The sequence below is a fragment of the Octopus bimaculoides genome, chromosome 3 (assembly GCF_001194135.2).
Source record: "Octopus bimaculoides isolate UCB-OBI-ISO-001 chromosome 3, ASM119413v2, whole genome shotgun sequence".
NCBI lineage: Eukaryota > Metazoa > Mollusca > Cephalopoda > Octopoda > Octopodidae > Octopus > Octopus bimaculoides.
In genome coordinates this window covers 99,641,351-99,658,334 of record NC_068983.1, presented here as the reverse complement: position 1 = coordinate 99,658,334, position 16,984 = coordinate 99,641,351, and the positions used below count along the sequence as shown (strand labels likewise).

The 16,984-nt window shown below is 32.3% G+C and overlaps 1 protein-coding gene across 2 annotated transcripts in view; it reads left to right on the top strand.

Annotated features, from left to right (window-relative positions):
* LOC106881720 (lysophosphatidylcholine acyltransferase 1) overlaps positions 1–16,984 on the top strand; it is a 95,729-nt gene that overhangs the window by 15,394 nt on the left and 63,351 nt on the right. For both annotated transcript variants that reach the window (XM_052966351.1, XM_052966352.1), the window contains exon 2: positions 12,481–12,623. In XM_052966351.1, coding sequence (XP_052822311.1) covers positions 12,481–12,623 — 143 coding nt within the window. The remainder of the gene's footprint in view (positions 1–12,480; positions 12,624–16,984) is intronic.

The following is a 16,984-nucleotide window of genomic DNA, read 5'->3' as shown; positions in this document are numbered from 1 at the left end:
TGTGTAAGTACCTGCAATGAGAGTTCATTTGCCTCTAGTATGGCACCAGTATTTGGAACAACTTATGTCTCTGAGCAAACGTTTTCAATAATGAAGTATATGAAGTCAGCACATTGAATGAAGTTGACCAATGAACATTTGAAAGCAATTCTCTTCGTTGGATGCAGCAATTTCAAAGCTAAACACCAGTTTCACAAATTTCACTAACCCTTTTTGCGGTTTAGTTTGTGAGATTCAGATATTTGCACACTGGGTTTAATATAACTATCTTATTGCTAACGTTGCCTTCTTTGATAACTTTTTGGTAAATAAATATGTTGGTAGTCTTTATTTTTTGTGTATTCACTGTATTATATTGAACAAAGTGGTTATGTTGCCTACACTCGTCATTCTCTCAGTTATCTAGCCCCCTCGTTTATAGGACTAAATAAACAAGAAGCACTTGAGAACTGATTCCTTTTAGACACTTAAGTGCACACTAAATTAAGTCATTAATTTTCTCTCTACTGAGAATATCTCTCTACATAGCTTGCACAACTCTCATAAGCCATCTAACTACTCCTAATTTCCTTTGTGACTACCAAATAACTGAATGTAGAACTCCATCAAATGCTGTTTTCAAGCTGACGAATATCAGGTCGGGTGGTTTACTCCTAATTAAACACTCCTCTTGCAGTTATCTTTCTAGAAGAGAGCATTGGTAGCTCCTCTTTTTTTCATCACAAGGCTGAACTGCATCTCTTCTCGACTAAATCTGTTTGGAATCAGGTGTGCTATCACTCTTTCAGTAACTTTCATAATCTGGCCCATCAGTGTGAGGTCTTTGTAGTTACCACTCTCTCTCTCTCTCTTGTGGATCTCCTTTGCCCGTGAAGCAATTGCCGATGTATTACCTGATTGACTACATGAATAACTAGCTTGTGACCTACTATGTCAAATGTTTTCACCATCTCAACCACTATACTTGATGGTCTAACTGTCTTCCCAGTCATGCTTTTGACATATAATACACACAGACACATGAGCAGGGTATGTGTTAGTGTTGATAACTGATACAACTTAGTAGTCAGACAGATATGTAAAAATCCTAAAATTTATTTCACCCCTTTAATATTTGTAAAATATGTGATCAGTAAAGTACTGGGTGGCAGATTTGGTAAATTACTAAGAAAATGCCATATGATATATGACATACGATTATATTTGTCATTTTACATTCTGAGTTCAAATCTGATCAGAGTTTAAAGAGTTCTAAAAACAATAGATTCATTGTAAATAGGCTCTATTATTTATATAAAGTAGCCATAGTGAAATTATTGTAAATGAAAATGCTTACTAAAGAAGATTGTCAAATAAAAATGTTAATCCCCATTTGCAATTTTCTTCAGAAAAAGAAGAGCAGAGAAGAATACATAGCTTTTAAATGGTAGAGTTATGGTTACTATTGAATATCCCTTATAGCTAAAGGTTATGAGAGGTATGATTTCTATTACATAACTGGCTTAACCATTCTCAACAGTAGAACCAGTGATATTGTAATAAGAGATAATTTCTATTTCTGTTGTAATCTAGATATAGCAATATAGTATGGAAGAACTCAGTCTAAAGAGATGTGAGGTATTTTAGCTAGATCTATAATGTTAATTGAAGGAGAGCTTGAGTGTGTCTGAGAAAAGTATTTGATAATAGAAATCTTAGTTCAATTATATGAGACCAATCTATGATCTATCAAAAAGGACTTGGACATATAATTAATGGTTCCTTGTTTAAGAAGAATGGTAATTCAGTGTAAGAAGGAAGATGTCGGGTTTAGAGAGAAATAGTCTACATCAAAAACTTACAGTTGAAAGCAACACTGCATAGACATGAAAACAATAATTATGTTGGTGTTAACATGTTTAATGAAACTAGTTAGTATTAACTAAAAATAATTATGCAGTGAGGAAAAAATATTAGTTAATGGCTAATATTATTTTGAAGTACATGTTTTGGTCATATACTTCATCAACACAGTATTAGTTTTCACCATGCTTGCCGAAGTAGTGATGAAAGCTTCACTAAGTAACTGTACAAGGTTGTACATTGGTTGGTGTAGGAAAATAGTTACTCTACATTACATTGCTATATATTTGCCAACCAATGTTGATCCTAACAGATTTGAGCTCAGAATATAAAAGGACACACATAATTATATAACACAGCATTTTCTTAGTAATTTACAAAATCTGCCATCCAGTACTTTAAGATAATTATGATTTCGTATATTGATACATGACCACACATTTGAGAGAGAGATGCATCTAATTGAGCTCAGCACATTATCTTTAATCATTTACTTGTTTCAATTATCGGGCTGCAGCCATGCTGGGGCACTACCTTGAACAAATTGCCCCAGTACTTATTTAAAAGCTTAGTGCTTATTCTATCAATCTCTTTTGCTGAACTGCTAAGTTAGCAGGACATAGAGAAACCAACACTGGTTCTCAAGCAGTGGTGGTGTTGTGTGGTAAGCACACAGATACAAACGTGTGTATGTGTATGTATGTCTGTATTATGTATGTATGTATGTATGTATACACACACACTCTCACATACATGATGGGCTTCTTTCAGTTTCCATCTATGAAATCCTCTCATAAGACTTTGGTTGGCTCAGGACTATAATTGAAGAAAGCCTAAGGTGCCATGCAGTAGGACTGAGCCTAAAATGTGGTTAGGAAGCAAGCTTCTTATCACACATTTATGCCTGTGCCTTTTATCACACCCATGTTTTAATAGCTGTTGATAATAGGTACCTATATTACTGACATTTATTTAATCAACCTTTGAAGGATAAAATGTTAAGTTAACCATAATGGGATTTGCACTTAGGACCTAGAAGGACAGCTAAATACTATCAAAAGTACCATTAACAACTACTGTATTATCAATACTAATAATATCATTAGCAATATCATCAACATTTAAAGAGTAAGTAAATGATCTTTTATGTAATTTCATCACTTTTTTTTTTATTATTCTCCTGGACACCAGAATCATATTATCAGCAAAGCCATTCTCAAAGGGAGATTTAATTAAATTCAATACAACTCATTTTCATTGGGCTTTCAGAATCACAGATGGTTGAAATATTATTTGAAAAAAAAAAAAAAAAAAAAAAAAAAAAAATAAAAATAAAAACTTCATATCAAATTTCCAGATTGCTTGCTTATGAAGCAAGTTAATATGACTGCAAAAGTAGAAACCCTTTCATTACCCTACTTCTGTTGAAATATACTCCCTTTGTTTCAATTAATTTTTAAAATAATTAAGAATTTAGTAAAATAATTTTGTCATTATTAAGTTGGTACTGAGAAGTTAAATAGCAGGAAATTTTGATGGAAGATTTTAATTTAGATCACTTTAAAACAGGATGTTTGTGTCCTAGAACCAGGGGCAGTCTCAGGCAGGCTGGTAACAAAAGGGTTAACAGAAATGTCAAAAAATATTTAATCAAATCTTTGTTTATAAAACCCAAGGCTCTATTAAACCAAACCAATATTTTCTCTTAAGAATTTCCATTGATTATTTGTGAAATCATAATATAATTTAGAAATTTGTTTCCTACATAACACTAAGTTGTTGTGCTTTATGCTTATGATAATAAAGAAAGGTATAGACTAGTTAGTTATGGTAAGTTTTAGAAAATGACCTTTGTGAGGGTCTATTTCCATGTTTACAAAAATATGTGACCTTGAAAGAACAGCTGATCTATCTTGAGAGACTAACTGTTTATAATTAAAGATCAGTTTATATGTGGGTGGAGCAAAATCTCAAATAGACACTATGTTACATAATGATGAAATATTAATATAGAACTAAATTAATAGAAGTGTGTTTTGGAAAGTATAAAATTTACTTCAAACAATTGTAATGATAGCTTCAGGAAAAAAGTGAACAGAATTATAAAGATTTTTGAGAATTAGTTAAGAGGCATGAAACATTAACTGCAAGGCTGTCTGAATAGCCCTGCAAACAGTTAATGCTTTATTGAAATTTATTAGTTGCAGTAATGTTGGAGATATTTGTAAGTACTTTGGAATAACTTAAAGAATATATTCAGAATAATAGTAATCTTAACTAGTGTATTTGTATTATTATCATTTACTTTATGGACTAGATTTATGAATGAGAGAGGAGTAACTGTTGACAGATTAAGTAATGAGGATTGGACAATCAAAACTAGGGGAAAGCATTGTTAAGATACATCATATGATATGTGGTGTTTGTACTGGATTAATAAAAATTGTTTGCAGAACACTTTAAATGTTGTACAAATGTTTTCTAGTAAGTGTTCCAGTTCTTTGCATTTTGAGTTCAAATCCTGTTGTGGTTAGTTTTGTCTTTCATCCTCCATATGTCGATAAAATACAAGTCAAGTATCAGGGTTGGTTATTTTGTTGTTGTTTCTCTTTTTCTCACAATTAGCTACACTGTACTGTGAGAGGATCTAAGGAAGCTACTCATAATGTTCTTTTCTCCAGAAATGGAAGAGTATTGAATTCAGGGGTTAGTAACTTCTCATCTTGTAGGCTGCAAAATTGCCCAAAGAAACGATGATGCATAGTGAGTGTTGATGAACCAAAGTGTTGTACAGCATGGAACAGTTAAAAAAAAAAAAAAAATGATATGAGATTGCAAAATAATGAATTTGGCATGTGATGTTTGTAAAATTTATGACATTTATGAATAATTGTCATGAAGGTGACACACTCCTAATAAATGCAACAATGAGTTTAAAATTCTGTCAGATGTTCTTTGAGACTCTCAGTTTAATCCCATTAAATAAAACAGTAGCTTTCAACATATTTTTTCTGAAAGAATTTCTATTTCCAGATCATTTGATTCTCTTTGTGAACTTAAAGCATGGAAAAAATAAAATAAAAATAAAAATACTAAGCCTAAGTATATTGTTTAAATAATAAAAGGTGGGAGGGGGGGGGACAGAAAAGTCTTGTTAAATACATAAAACAAAAATGTAAATCAGCTTTTTACACAAACATAAGTAAGCCACTTTAATGACTTTATCAGTTGAAGAACTTCTTGAAGATAACTTAATAACACTAAAGTGATAGCAGCTGTACAACTTTCAATAATGATCTTAACAAAACCACTTAGTATCTATCAAGTCCATATAACTTCAAACAACTTACAGAAAGATGAACTACAGCAGTAGATATTATCTATTGTAAAGAAGAGTAGTAAGCAATATTGTATATAGTTGAGAAATTAGAACATTTGATGTATTCATATTGTCAGGTTAGATGGTTCTGATTATATTAAGAATGTGTTAAAAGAAAGTAAGAAAATAAAAACAGGATGCCTTTGCTAATACTGAACATTCATCGGAGAACTGGGATTGACTGAGATAAGAGAATTTACTAAGAGATCTGTTGCATTCCCAGTAGTTAACTTTCTTCTCATGACTATCCCAGGATCCTGAACAATTGTTTAAACCAGTGGATGTTTACTTAAGCATGCCAACATGCACTCCTATTCATGTGGATTAAGATTGATTACAAATATGTTCAGGGATTGCCTATCATTGGGGAGCTTATTCTAGAAATTACAAAATACATTACTTGTAGTTATGATATTTTTATATTACTTGGATTGAGATGAAGCAGTTCACAATATAATCTGTGACTGTATTTTTATGGGAGCTAGTACACTTTGATTAATCAACAGTATCTTTGAATCCAGTTATTAATGAATGTTATTAGTTTTTTACAAGACTGCTTTGATCAGGTCTTCATTTTTCTTGAATGATGGTCACTAGACATTACTACTAAATTTACTATGATAAGTAACCATTACTGTGAAGAATAGGTACATGGTTTCTTAGTTTAAATTGTCGTTAGCTCCATTTGCCAAAATATTTATATGCTAAAATAATCTTAGGCTAGGTTTATAAGTTCAGTTTTAAAACTTTTAATCTATGGCTTTTCTCTTTCAAATCCTATGGTTTCCCATGTAAGATACAATGTTTGGGTGGCCTGCTCAAAAGATGAGTAATTTTGCTTTTGCTTACATTGTGCATAAATTGCTGTTCAAAAGCTAAATCAAATTTTCAATATTTTGCAATAAATAACTTGTTAATGATTTTCAGAAAAACAATTACTATAAAATAAGAAAGCCATCATATTTGATATCCCAAAAGAGAACAAGTTAGAAATCTATACTGTGTATCCAGTGCAAACATTGGTGGCAGAGAACGTGCAGTGAGAACTTTGGTAGGCTTATAGAGAAGTATTTCAAATAGCTTCATGTGAGCTGCTAGTAAAAAGAGAAATCCAAGAAATGGAGTTTCTCAATTGTTCGAAAAGCTTAATAGCTTATGATCAGCAGTGATGGTTAGTGTTGTGAAAACATAGTAACCAGTGTCAGGATGTGTTGGCAATAGCTTAGAGAGGAATTACTTCTGTTAACAGCAAAGGGCTTTTCTAATCCCGTGAAGGAACAGGCTGTATGATACTAGTGTATAAAGTCTAGTATTTCATGGTTCAGCTATATGGTTACTGAAGATGAAAGACATATGAAGACCAGAAAGAAATGAGCTAAGTGTGCTCTGCTGGATATATAATGATAGCACACATGAATGATGGAGCACAATGAGTAAAGTGTGTGTGTGGGGAAGAAATGAGTATAAGAAGCATCGGCTACAGTGTGCAAGAGAGAATACTGTATTTGCACAGACTTATGATGTTTATGAAGGATAACAGCTGGGTGAAGGATTGTCAAGTGATATAAGTGGAAAAAGCTTGTAGAAGTTGAAAATGTCGGAAGGACTGTAGCAAATGGCATGACACTGTTGAAACTAACTTGTCTATATTGATAACTAGGTTATAAGTTCAAAGCTTAGAGCAGCTGTTGCTTTCTCCCTGAGCATAGTTCTGCTTGTCTGGCAACAGGATCCATTCTTTTCAGTTGAAGTACATCTAACAAATAGTTATTCCAGTAGTGAGAAACTATCTCAAATAAATAAATTGTTTTCTTATATTTTCTCTTTCTCAAATATTTCAGTAGAGCCACTGCTGGTCCATTTAATAAGATATCAGTCAACCAGCTGTTAAATCGTTGTCTGGTATCCTGATAGTGGGTTATATCTTGTCACAACTGTTGCACAGTGTCAGTGGCTGATATACTCAAATCTTTACTATTCAGCTCACCTAGGTGCAACAGTACTGAGCAGTTGAGTATTTTGTTTGAAGTTCAAGTCCTTCAATTGTGTGATCAGAAGAAGTCTTGGGCCCCATTCATCTCATTTTGACGTTCACATTTGATCATGTGAGAGATTTTTTTTTCTTCACAGTATCCCAATATTTTGTGTTTAATTCAAGTGGAGAGCAGTGCTTATAGTCATTGAAAGCCTTCTTGATTAATAAATAATATATATTAGCCACAGAAGAATACTGAGATAGTATTAGTAAACATAGATGTTCTGTTAGAACAAATTTTACTGCAGTAGATACCATGAAAGAAACTCTCATATAGGCTTTTGGTGTGAAATGCATACTTGTTTATATCACTGGCAGGGAGATAAATTCCCACTGACTCCAGTGCCAAAACCACCAGGTCATGTGATTTTGACCTTCCTTGGTTTCATCAATAATGGACACTCAACTACTAGAGGAAGCTGTGACTCATCCCTCAACCAGTAATATATAGAAAATTAGTATCAGAACAGGCACTGATGTCACGATTAGCTTTCTTCATTGGTGAGGTCATTTGTGGGCATGGGGAAAGTTCTAAATGATTGCATTTCTGGGAAGGAAAGATTATGAAAATTGTTTAATGTGGACTTTGTGTATGTGTGAACTGAGGAAGTATAGATAAGAGGAGGAGAAGAGCCCAAACTGTTATAATAGTTTAATGGAGGAGGTGACAAAGAAAGGAACAGCAGAATAGTGGGTTAGTGGTTACAATGTGTTGTTGAAATACTTTTATGTAAATGTAATGGTTATTGGATTGCAACAATATTTTACAATTACCACTTGTTATTGGTGCTATAAATACTCCTGTATACTACTCTCTCTGTCTCTACAATTCTGCCTGTAGATGCCAGTGGGACCTTTAGTGAATTAAAGCTAAATTTAAGTCAACATTTATCTTGGGTTATTCAGATTTCAGTTTGATTTACTAAATGGTACAGTCATCAGGATGGAATGTGATAGCACCCCATCCTCTGGGTTTTAACACACCTTAAAGGTATTAACCGTTTCTCTTTGTGTGTTATGCAGTCAAAGGAGCTCGTGACTCTTATCTGACAATCCTAGTAAATTCCTGTTTCACCAGAAAATTTTGAAATTATTGCACTACCTGTTATGATACTTGAACTACTTTTAAAGATACTTTCATTCTGCCTGCCACAGAAGTTGTAGCACAACATCAGCTCACTAATCATAAATAATCGACCATGAAGTCGGTTGAGTCTGTTCAGAAACTCAGACTGTAACATTAAAAGCGTCATGGCTGATACATACTGAAAAATATATTTGTGATTCGTGGAATATAGAAATTTCTTCTGCTTGGAAAACAAAACTCTTAACTCTGTCTTCACTCATAAATCAGGCTTTGGAAATAGACATGCAAAATTCTCAGGCCTATGAATCTGTTCTTCAAGTTGAAAATCATGCATTAGTTTCTGCTAGAAAAGTTGGAGTGGAATTCTGAATTCTGAAACAAATCAAACTTTTAAAAGAGTCCCTTCCTGTGCATCTGCATCTTATCAGGGTGAAGAAGTTATGCACAAATTTTCTACAATTGCACTCATTGTCCAACCTGTTGTACTATTTACTTCTAGTGTAAGATAAATGACACTTTCCTTTTAAGTGTTCTTTTCCTCATGTTTTTAGATGACCTTTCTTTCAGGTTTTTAAATTTTCAAAAGAAACAGTGAGCACTTCTGTTCTTTCTGTGATACTTATCTGTATGCTTAGTGGTAAGAGACTTTAACATTGACTTAAATATTCACTGAATTTCTCTAAATTGCCAAAGTTTATCATAAATGAAAAGCTTTGCTATATATCAAGTTTTTTCCAGGTGTTTTTGTTCGTATTTATAAGAATGGATGAAGCTGGGGGTACATCTATAAATTGAAAATGTGGTTTAACAAAGGGAAAAACTTGTTGCTTTGGGACAATGTTTGGATTCCACTTATGAAGCAATGTCAAAAAGCAACTATAATGAAGCAATACTATAACTGCAGTAATTTTCATGAGATTAATATTTGTGTTAGCTTCTCAAATATACCTTTTAGAAACAATATTCATGTGGAGGGGAACAAGTAGATGGTTAAGAGAGAAAAACCATTCATGGAGAGTGTAATATGTATGCTTCACTATTAGATGTGTTTGATTTTTGAGATATAATTTTCAGCTGGTGTACATGTTGAAACTGTCATCAAATCGTTTTTTAAAGTGTGGCATTCCAAAGACAATGAATGTAGGAGAAGGCAGTTTGTTGTGAAAAGAAAATCATGAAGAAGAGAGTAACGAAAATTTCCAAAGAAATAGAAACTTCCAGGGATTAAGATCCATATGCTGATTTCGTTACACCAGATGAGCAATATTGATGACTATACTTTGGAGGATTTTAAAATTTAATTTTTCATTTTATTTATTATCAATAAAATATATCTTTTTTTTTTTAAGCATAATTAACCTTGGAATTAAAATTTGTTAAATATTTCTGAGTTATGGTTTTAGAATTGCAGTACTTGTTAAGTTTAATTTCAGTTAGCATCAAATGTTTTTAGAGCTGTTCAAAAGAATGCCATAATGTCAGTGCTTACATTTAATTCACTGCTGTTATTTATCATTAAACTAAGGCAGCAAGCTGGCAGAATTGTTAGCATGCGGGATAAAAATCTTAGCAGCATTTTGTCCTTCTTCAAGTTCTGGGTTCAAGTTCTACTGAGGTAGACTTTGCCTTTCATTCTTTTGAGGTCAATAAAATTAAGTACCAGCTGAGCACTGGTATTAATGTACTCGAAGAACTCCTTCCCTTAAAATTGCTAACCTTATGCCAAAATTAGAAATAATTATTTATCATCGACTTGCTATAGCTCCAATTTATTATATATTATTTTTCTCTGTAGGTCAAAATTATGCTACATCAACCATATATGAAACATGATTCTTGCCCATTAACTAAATGTTATAGTAAATAATATTTTCTGTGACACCCATCAGTCATTATTGTGCTGTCACGAATTCATTATTGTGCTATAGTTGAAAACAGCAAGTGCCTTTTTGTAGATATATACTGCTTTTTATTATCTTATGCCACTGTTAATCTAGTATTAAATAAATTAAGTTCACTGAATTCAAGCTTCAAGTGAAAATATGTGGCAACTTGCTGGAGTGAGAGTGTGCATAGTAGTTGTTATATCTGCTCCACATGTTTACCTCACTCAGTAAGTTGGGTCCTTGATATTTTTAGATTAAAAAGATGACTTGTATGTCACATTTTATGATAATTCATTTTCTTCCTAGGTTGAAATAATTCTCTTGATTTTTTTTTTTTTTTTTTTTTTTTTTCTCTTTCATCTATTGCGCTACTAATTAAGTAACAAGGGTTATTTAGGAAGTCAACCTTCATTATCAGTTATTAACAGTATAAGCTCTGCTCTTACTGGCATAAAATCAAAGTATGAAATCAGACAAACATTTTTACAGGGTAATACTGGAAATGTGCAACCTGAACTTAGTTTTGTCTGACCTTTGTGAACAGACTAATTTATAAAGTGCTGAAGTAAATATTATACAAAGTTGAAATAGATTTGAATAGATTGGAAGTAATTTACACTTGAATTTGACTTCTCAAAGATGCCAAAGCTGTATAGTCAACAAAATGTCAGCTTCCAGGATTGTGTGTGTGTGTGTGTGTGTATGTGACTTGTAGTTTCTATAAATGCAGTAGTTATGTATACAGGGAGGGTCAGTAAAGTGCTTTAGATTTCCATTCTGCTACTGATATTGGTCAAGAAAATTTAATTAGTTATATCTTTTTTGAGGATTTTTCCACTTTATTTCTGTTTTAGTTTAATATTCTAAGTTACAAAACTGAAATGATTTCATGAGCTTAATAAAACAGATACGGAAGAATTTGAATTTTAATAAAAAATAATAAAGAACAAATTATTTTTATTCATTTGAACCCAAATTCAAATTTCAATTTTTAAATTTAAAAAATATATTTTTTAATACCCCTTTCTCTCTCTCTCTCTCTCTCTCTCCTGCACACACACACACACAACTAACCTCACCTCACAGTGCCAAACATTTTATTGTTAAAATTCCTTGGAATAATTTTTTTTGTCAAGTTGAAATCCACTCCCTCTCTTTTTATAAATAAATTCATTTAGGAATTAATAAATAAGATAGTTTGAGTTTTCATCCATAATTTGCATTGTTTTTCAAATCTCATTGGAACCTGTTGTAGTTGAAAATACCCTGACTAATTTAAAACATCCTGAATTACAGCATCTGTTATTTAATAATTTGTTTATTATACAATTGAATTCATTGTTTGACCCCTCTCCGTTGTCAAGTTGCACAACTTATTTTTCATTTTAAGCCTGGTACTTATTCTATTCTCTTTTGCCGTGTCACTAAGTTATGAGGACATAAACAAACCAACACAAGTTGTCAAGTGACTGGCAGGGTGGGGGGACAAATACACACTCACATAGATCTATACATACACACATGCACATATATATGAGGACAGCTGCATAAAGAAGTGCCAAGTTCTAGTAGCGGAGGATATCTGTGGAAGGAGTAGACCCAGGAAGATGTGGGACAAGTTTGTGAGAAAGGATCCTTGGATGCTGGGCCTCACTGAGGAAATGACAAGGGACCTGGAGATGTAGCAGTTTGCTGTACTTGATAAGACATGTCAAGCTAAGTAAAATCATTGTTGTCTTCCACATATACAGGCTTGTCCTTTCAGGTGCCACATAAAAAGCACCTGTGCTGGTGCTGCGTAAACGCATTCACACCAGTGGCATGTGAAAAGCACTCAGCACACTGTTAATTAATTAGTTGGCATTAGGAAGGGCATCCAGCTGTAGTAACTATGCCACAACAGACAACTGGAATCTGGACAGCTTCCTGCTAGCCAGCTTCATGTCAAACTATCCAGCCCATGCCAGCATGGAAGGTGGACATTAAACAATGTTGGTGATGAGGATATATATGATAGGCGGCTTACAGTTTCTGTCTACCAAATCCACTCACAAAGCTTTGGTTGGACCAGAACAATAGTGCAAGACACTTGCCCAGAGTGTCTTTTAGTGAGACTGAACCTGGAACCATGTGATTGAGAAACAAACTTCTTAACACACAGCCACACCTGTAATAAATTGTTTTTATTTTGTTTATCAGAATATTGATAGTAGTTTATTCATGGTATTTACATTTTCTAATTCTATTTCAGATTGGAGTGATGTCTTTCACCATTGCACCTATACGGATCCTCATTGCAGGAATTCTTTTGCTGCTTGCTTGGAGTTTGGCTTCTTTGTCTCTTCTTTTTCAAACTGAAATAGAAAGACAGAAACCTCTCATAGGATGGAGAAAGTAAGTTTGGGAAGAATTTATTAAATATATGGACCACTTAGAATGTTTAATTCTAGTGTAAATTTTAATTTCAAAGATGATGAGTTTAACTGACATAGGCACATTGTTAGTGCTTAACCTATTTAATGCTTATTTTATTAGTTATAGCTATTATTAAAGATGTTCAATTTTGTTATAGCTATTTTACACATAAATCTCCTTGACTCAATTGTATTAAACTTCAGATTCCTTCTGTAGTTCTTTGACTGATTCTTTAATGAGAACCAGGTCATTTGCATTTAAAAGTTCTCATAGAATTCAGTTCATTCTCTTCCATTATGTTGAAAAACCGTTAAATATCTGTCAAAATATCATAGTGTAGAAGATATTGTTATCGTAGTCAAAATTGATATGATCTGTTTACTTGTACTAATTAGCTATATCTTGTGTTTTGTCTTTCTGGTTTTAGTTTTAAAGTTTGAAAAGTTACTTATGGTTTCTGTTCTCTACATAAAAAAATGAGTGTAGAAAATACAGAAATTTGGAGCACAAAACAATATGATTCAATAATGATTGACTCCCAACTCTGTTTAGATTTGTATGATGCATATATTAGAAATGTGGACTTGTAAAGCTTTGAAATACCAACAAAAAATGAAGTAAGCCAGGATGTTTGCTAGAAAAGTTCTCCTATGTAAAACATTACCACTTGAACTTATTTCTTCATGGTGTCAGGCAAATAAAACGGCCTAAAATGAAATTGAAAATATTTTCATCAAACACTAATTTTATAAATTACTAACTTAATTTTAGGACAGGACTTCAATATTTCTGATGATATCCAAGGAAACTGTACTTGATATCTGTGCTTAGATCTGTTGTAATTTGGTTGATTTGTGTTCAATACAGTAGTTTTAATTTTTGTTTGACATCTTGTTGTTAACATTGGTCATTCATTTCGTGTAACAGTAGTGTTAATTTGTAATGAGAGTGGGTAAGCTTTCAGTGAGATCAGTAAAGACATAAATGTTATAACTTAGCATTTTTTTTCTTCAAAAGTTTTAATCTGAGTAATTCTTAGCCTGTCATCAAAACTCTAGTTTGTTTTGTCATAAGATAATATTAACTAGGTACTTTAGGGACATTTAATCTTGGACTTCTTTGAGTTTGCTACAGGAATCAGAAGGAAGAGAAGAGAGCTAAGAGCAGAACATTGTTGTACTTTATTGTTCCCTGAGCTTACTGTTAATCTTAGCACTATTTTAAGCTTTTTTCATGCATTGAACAAACCAATCCTTCATATCTAACTCATTGCTTAGATGACATCAAAAAGCAAAAAATTTCCCAATGTTACATCAGAAATATAACATCCAGGTGCATAATCAAACTGCATCTTGTTCAACTTTACTATGGCTTTTTCTGTTCTGTTAGTTATCATGGATAATTTTTTTCCTACACAATCTGATTAACTAAGTTATTGCTTGATGTAGCAAGAACTCATCCTGGCATTTTCATCATCTCAATTATTCCTGATCAGGGATTTGATAATTGTTCAATGTTGAAATGGAATCATAGTTAACAAGTGAATAATTTGCTTTCATCTAGAAATAACATCAAGCATCATTTTAAAGTAGCAACATTAGATGTGCAGTATTAAATAGTTCTTTTATTCTTTTTGGATTGTGTAGGTAAGGCATGAACACTTTTCTACTTAAGCACCACTTCTTGCTTTGTAATCTCTCAAAGTGGCATTTCCATACCTGGTTGCTAATTTGTATTCAGTTGCTGTCATTTATTATATATGAGTTTCTATTTGTTAGTCCATTTGCTAATTCTGTTTAGAAGCTGACACTGACAAAGGAATCTTTCAATTCCTACTCATTCCTTTTAGACAAGTTTCTTTTTGAACCTTAATCCAGAATATAATGCAGACTACCTTTGATATAAATATGTTTCAAAGAGCTAATCTTCATTTGTATGTTTTATAAGACTTAAAAAAGAAATTACTCAACACATATCTGTATAGTGTTGAAATATTAAGAACTTGCCCACTCTCTTACAATATCATGATTCACAAACTGTGTCAGCTTACTTTTTCATTAATTACTTTAATTTGACACAGAAACAGCTGTGGTTTATGAGCAAGTATATGTTTCTCAAAAAACATTAAACAAATACGATTTCAGTATTGTTTTGGTTACATCACATACTAATGAACTCGGCAGTCTTACCTAAATTTTTCTTCATTTATCTGTTCTTTGAATGTCTTACTTCAGTTAACATCACAGCTTTAACTACTTTTAATCTTACTGTAATAATATCATTAATTTCTAATATTCAGACAAAACCATAAAATTTGTGTGAGGGGTATAGTTGACTTAAATAAGCCCATTATTTTTCCAACCATAGAAGAATAAAAAGGTAAAGTTGTTAGTAGTTGGATTTTCATTTTGAATGTAAAGGGATGTAACTAAAAACTATCTGACCATTTTTTGCCACTTGCTGTCTTTCTCATAATAATATTGTCAATTATATAAGTAGGCTATCTCACAGTTATTTAACTAATATTCTTTACTACCTTTGCTGCTACTTTTCGAAAGTTTACAATTCTAATATTCAGAATTATGTCAAGCAGTACTAATATCAAGGCAATTCAGATCACATTTGATGTTTATTTGGATTGTTCTTGAGTGGAAATGACATCTGCCTCCGAAATTTAGCACCAATTTTTTGATAATTTGTTTACTGCAGGTCACCAAATTGACATAATCTTCTCCAGTTGATGACCTCCTTGACACCAGAGAGATCAAACTGACTCCTTAGCGAAAGTTAAGCTTTCTGATCCAGCATTTTGCTGAGTGACTCTTTCTAGGCAAGGTCATGTATCTGATATTCATGGATCAAGTTTTACTACATGAGAGTAACTTATTGTGAAATTTAACTGGGAAATAGGTCATGAAATTACTTTCAATGCAACCAAACTATGTGTGTGCTGCTGTTTAAATGAACACTGAGAAACTCAATCAGATCACTATATAAGAATAGTCATCAACCCTTGTCAGGGTCGTTATTTTCTAAACACAAAGCAAATCTTGAGAGAAGATACTTTGTTACTTTTCAATGCAATTTGGATTCAGAATTGCATGGTAGCAAATTATACAAATTATACTTTGTGAAACATCTAATTTAGATTTTTGTGGTCTATTTACATTTTTTCCTAGGCAGACGTTTTAATATAATCATTAAAAGAGCTTTTACTTACTTATTAGACATATCACAACATGGAGATAGTGTATTAAATGTATTCTTGTTTTCTGTACAGTGACTTTATTGTTCTAATCTTAATCAATACAACATTCTAACAAATCCGATATTCAAGGTTTAAAAAAAAAAATGAGCATTTTAATAGATTGCCTGTGAAATGACCCAAACTGGATGATGTCTATCATAATGAGGTTTTATTAAAACAACCCTCCTTCTAATTCTCTAGTCCAGTCCTTTGTCTACATGTGAGAGCTATCCATCAACATAGAGCTTATGTAATTAAAAAATTTAGTTTATTCATTCTCGTGTTTTTTTTTTTCTTTTCTTACTCTACCATTACTGTCTTTCTCTTCAAACTGAATAGTTATACATTATTTTCAAGAGATTCTTACGATTTAGTCAAACGCTTAATTCTTTTTTAATTATTGCTACAAAGCTTTTTCCCCTGAATAGATTCTTACACATTAGTTCAATACTTAATGCCTTCTTTTTAGCTATACTTATAGATCATACTCCCCACCACCACTAAACACAGACACACACAGACACACATTTTGTTTAAACAGTATTTTATTGTTTTAAATGCATTTTCATGATTATATTTTTGAATGTCTGACTAGGAAGTGTTTTTTTTCTTGGTTGCCTCAAATATCAATGAATGCTCACTCAGTTATTGAGGGATATCACATACAATATCGTTAAGTGTATTTAAGAATAGATTATTAACACAATATCTACTAATTGAACCTATTGTTAATATGATCTAGCCTCTTTAATCTTATTTTCAGTGAGGCTTTCTGTCACCTAATAATTCTCTTCTTACACATTTTCTCTCTTTCAATTCTTTCATGATATTATTACTTGTTTTATTAGTTATGATTTTGTTGTTTTACAGTGTTCCTGAAACTCATTTATCCACAAAGATTCATTTGACCATTTAAAAACAAATTTGACAGTGAGACAGTTGAAATTGCATCTCACTGAAATTTTATTTAGCTAACATCTTACGTTACCTACACAGGATACAAAAGTAAAACATTTCCTTCATTTTTTTTTTTTTTTGCTTTTCTGGAAGAGGATCCTTAAGTTATATATATATATATATTACTACTACGTAT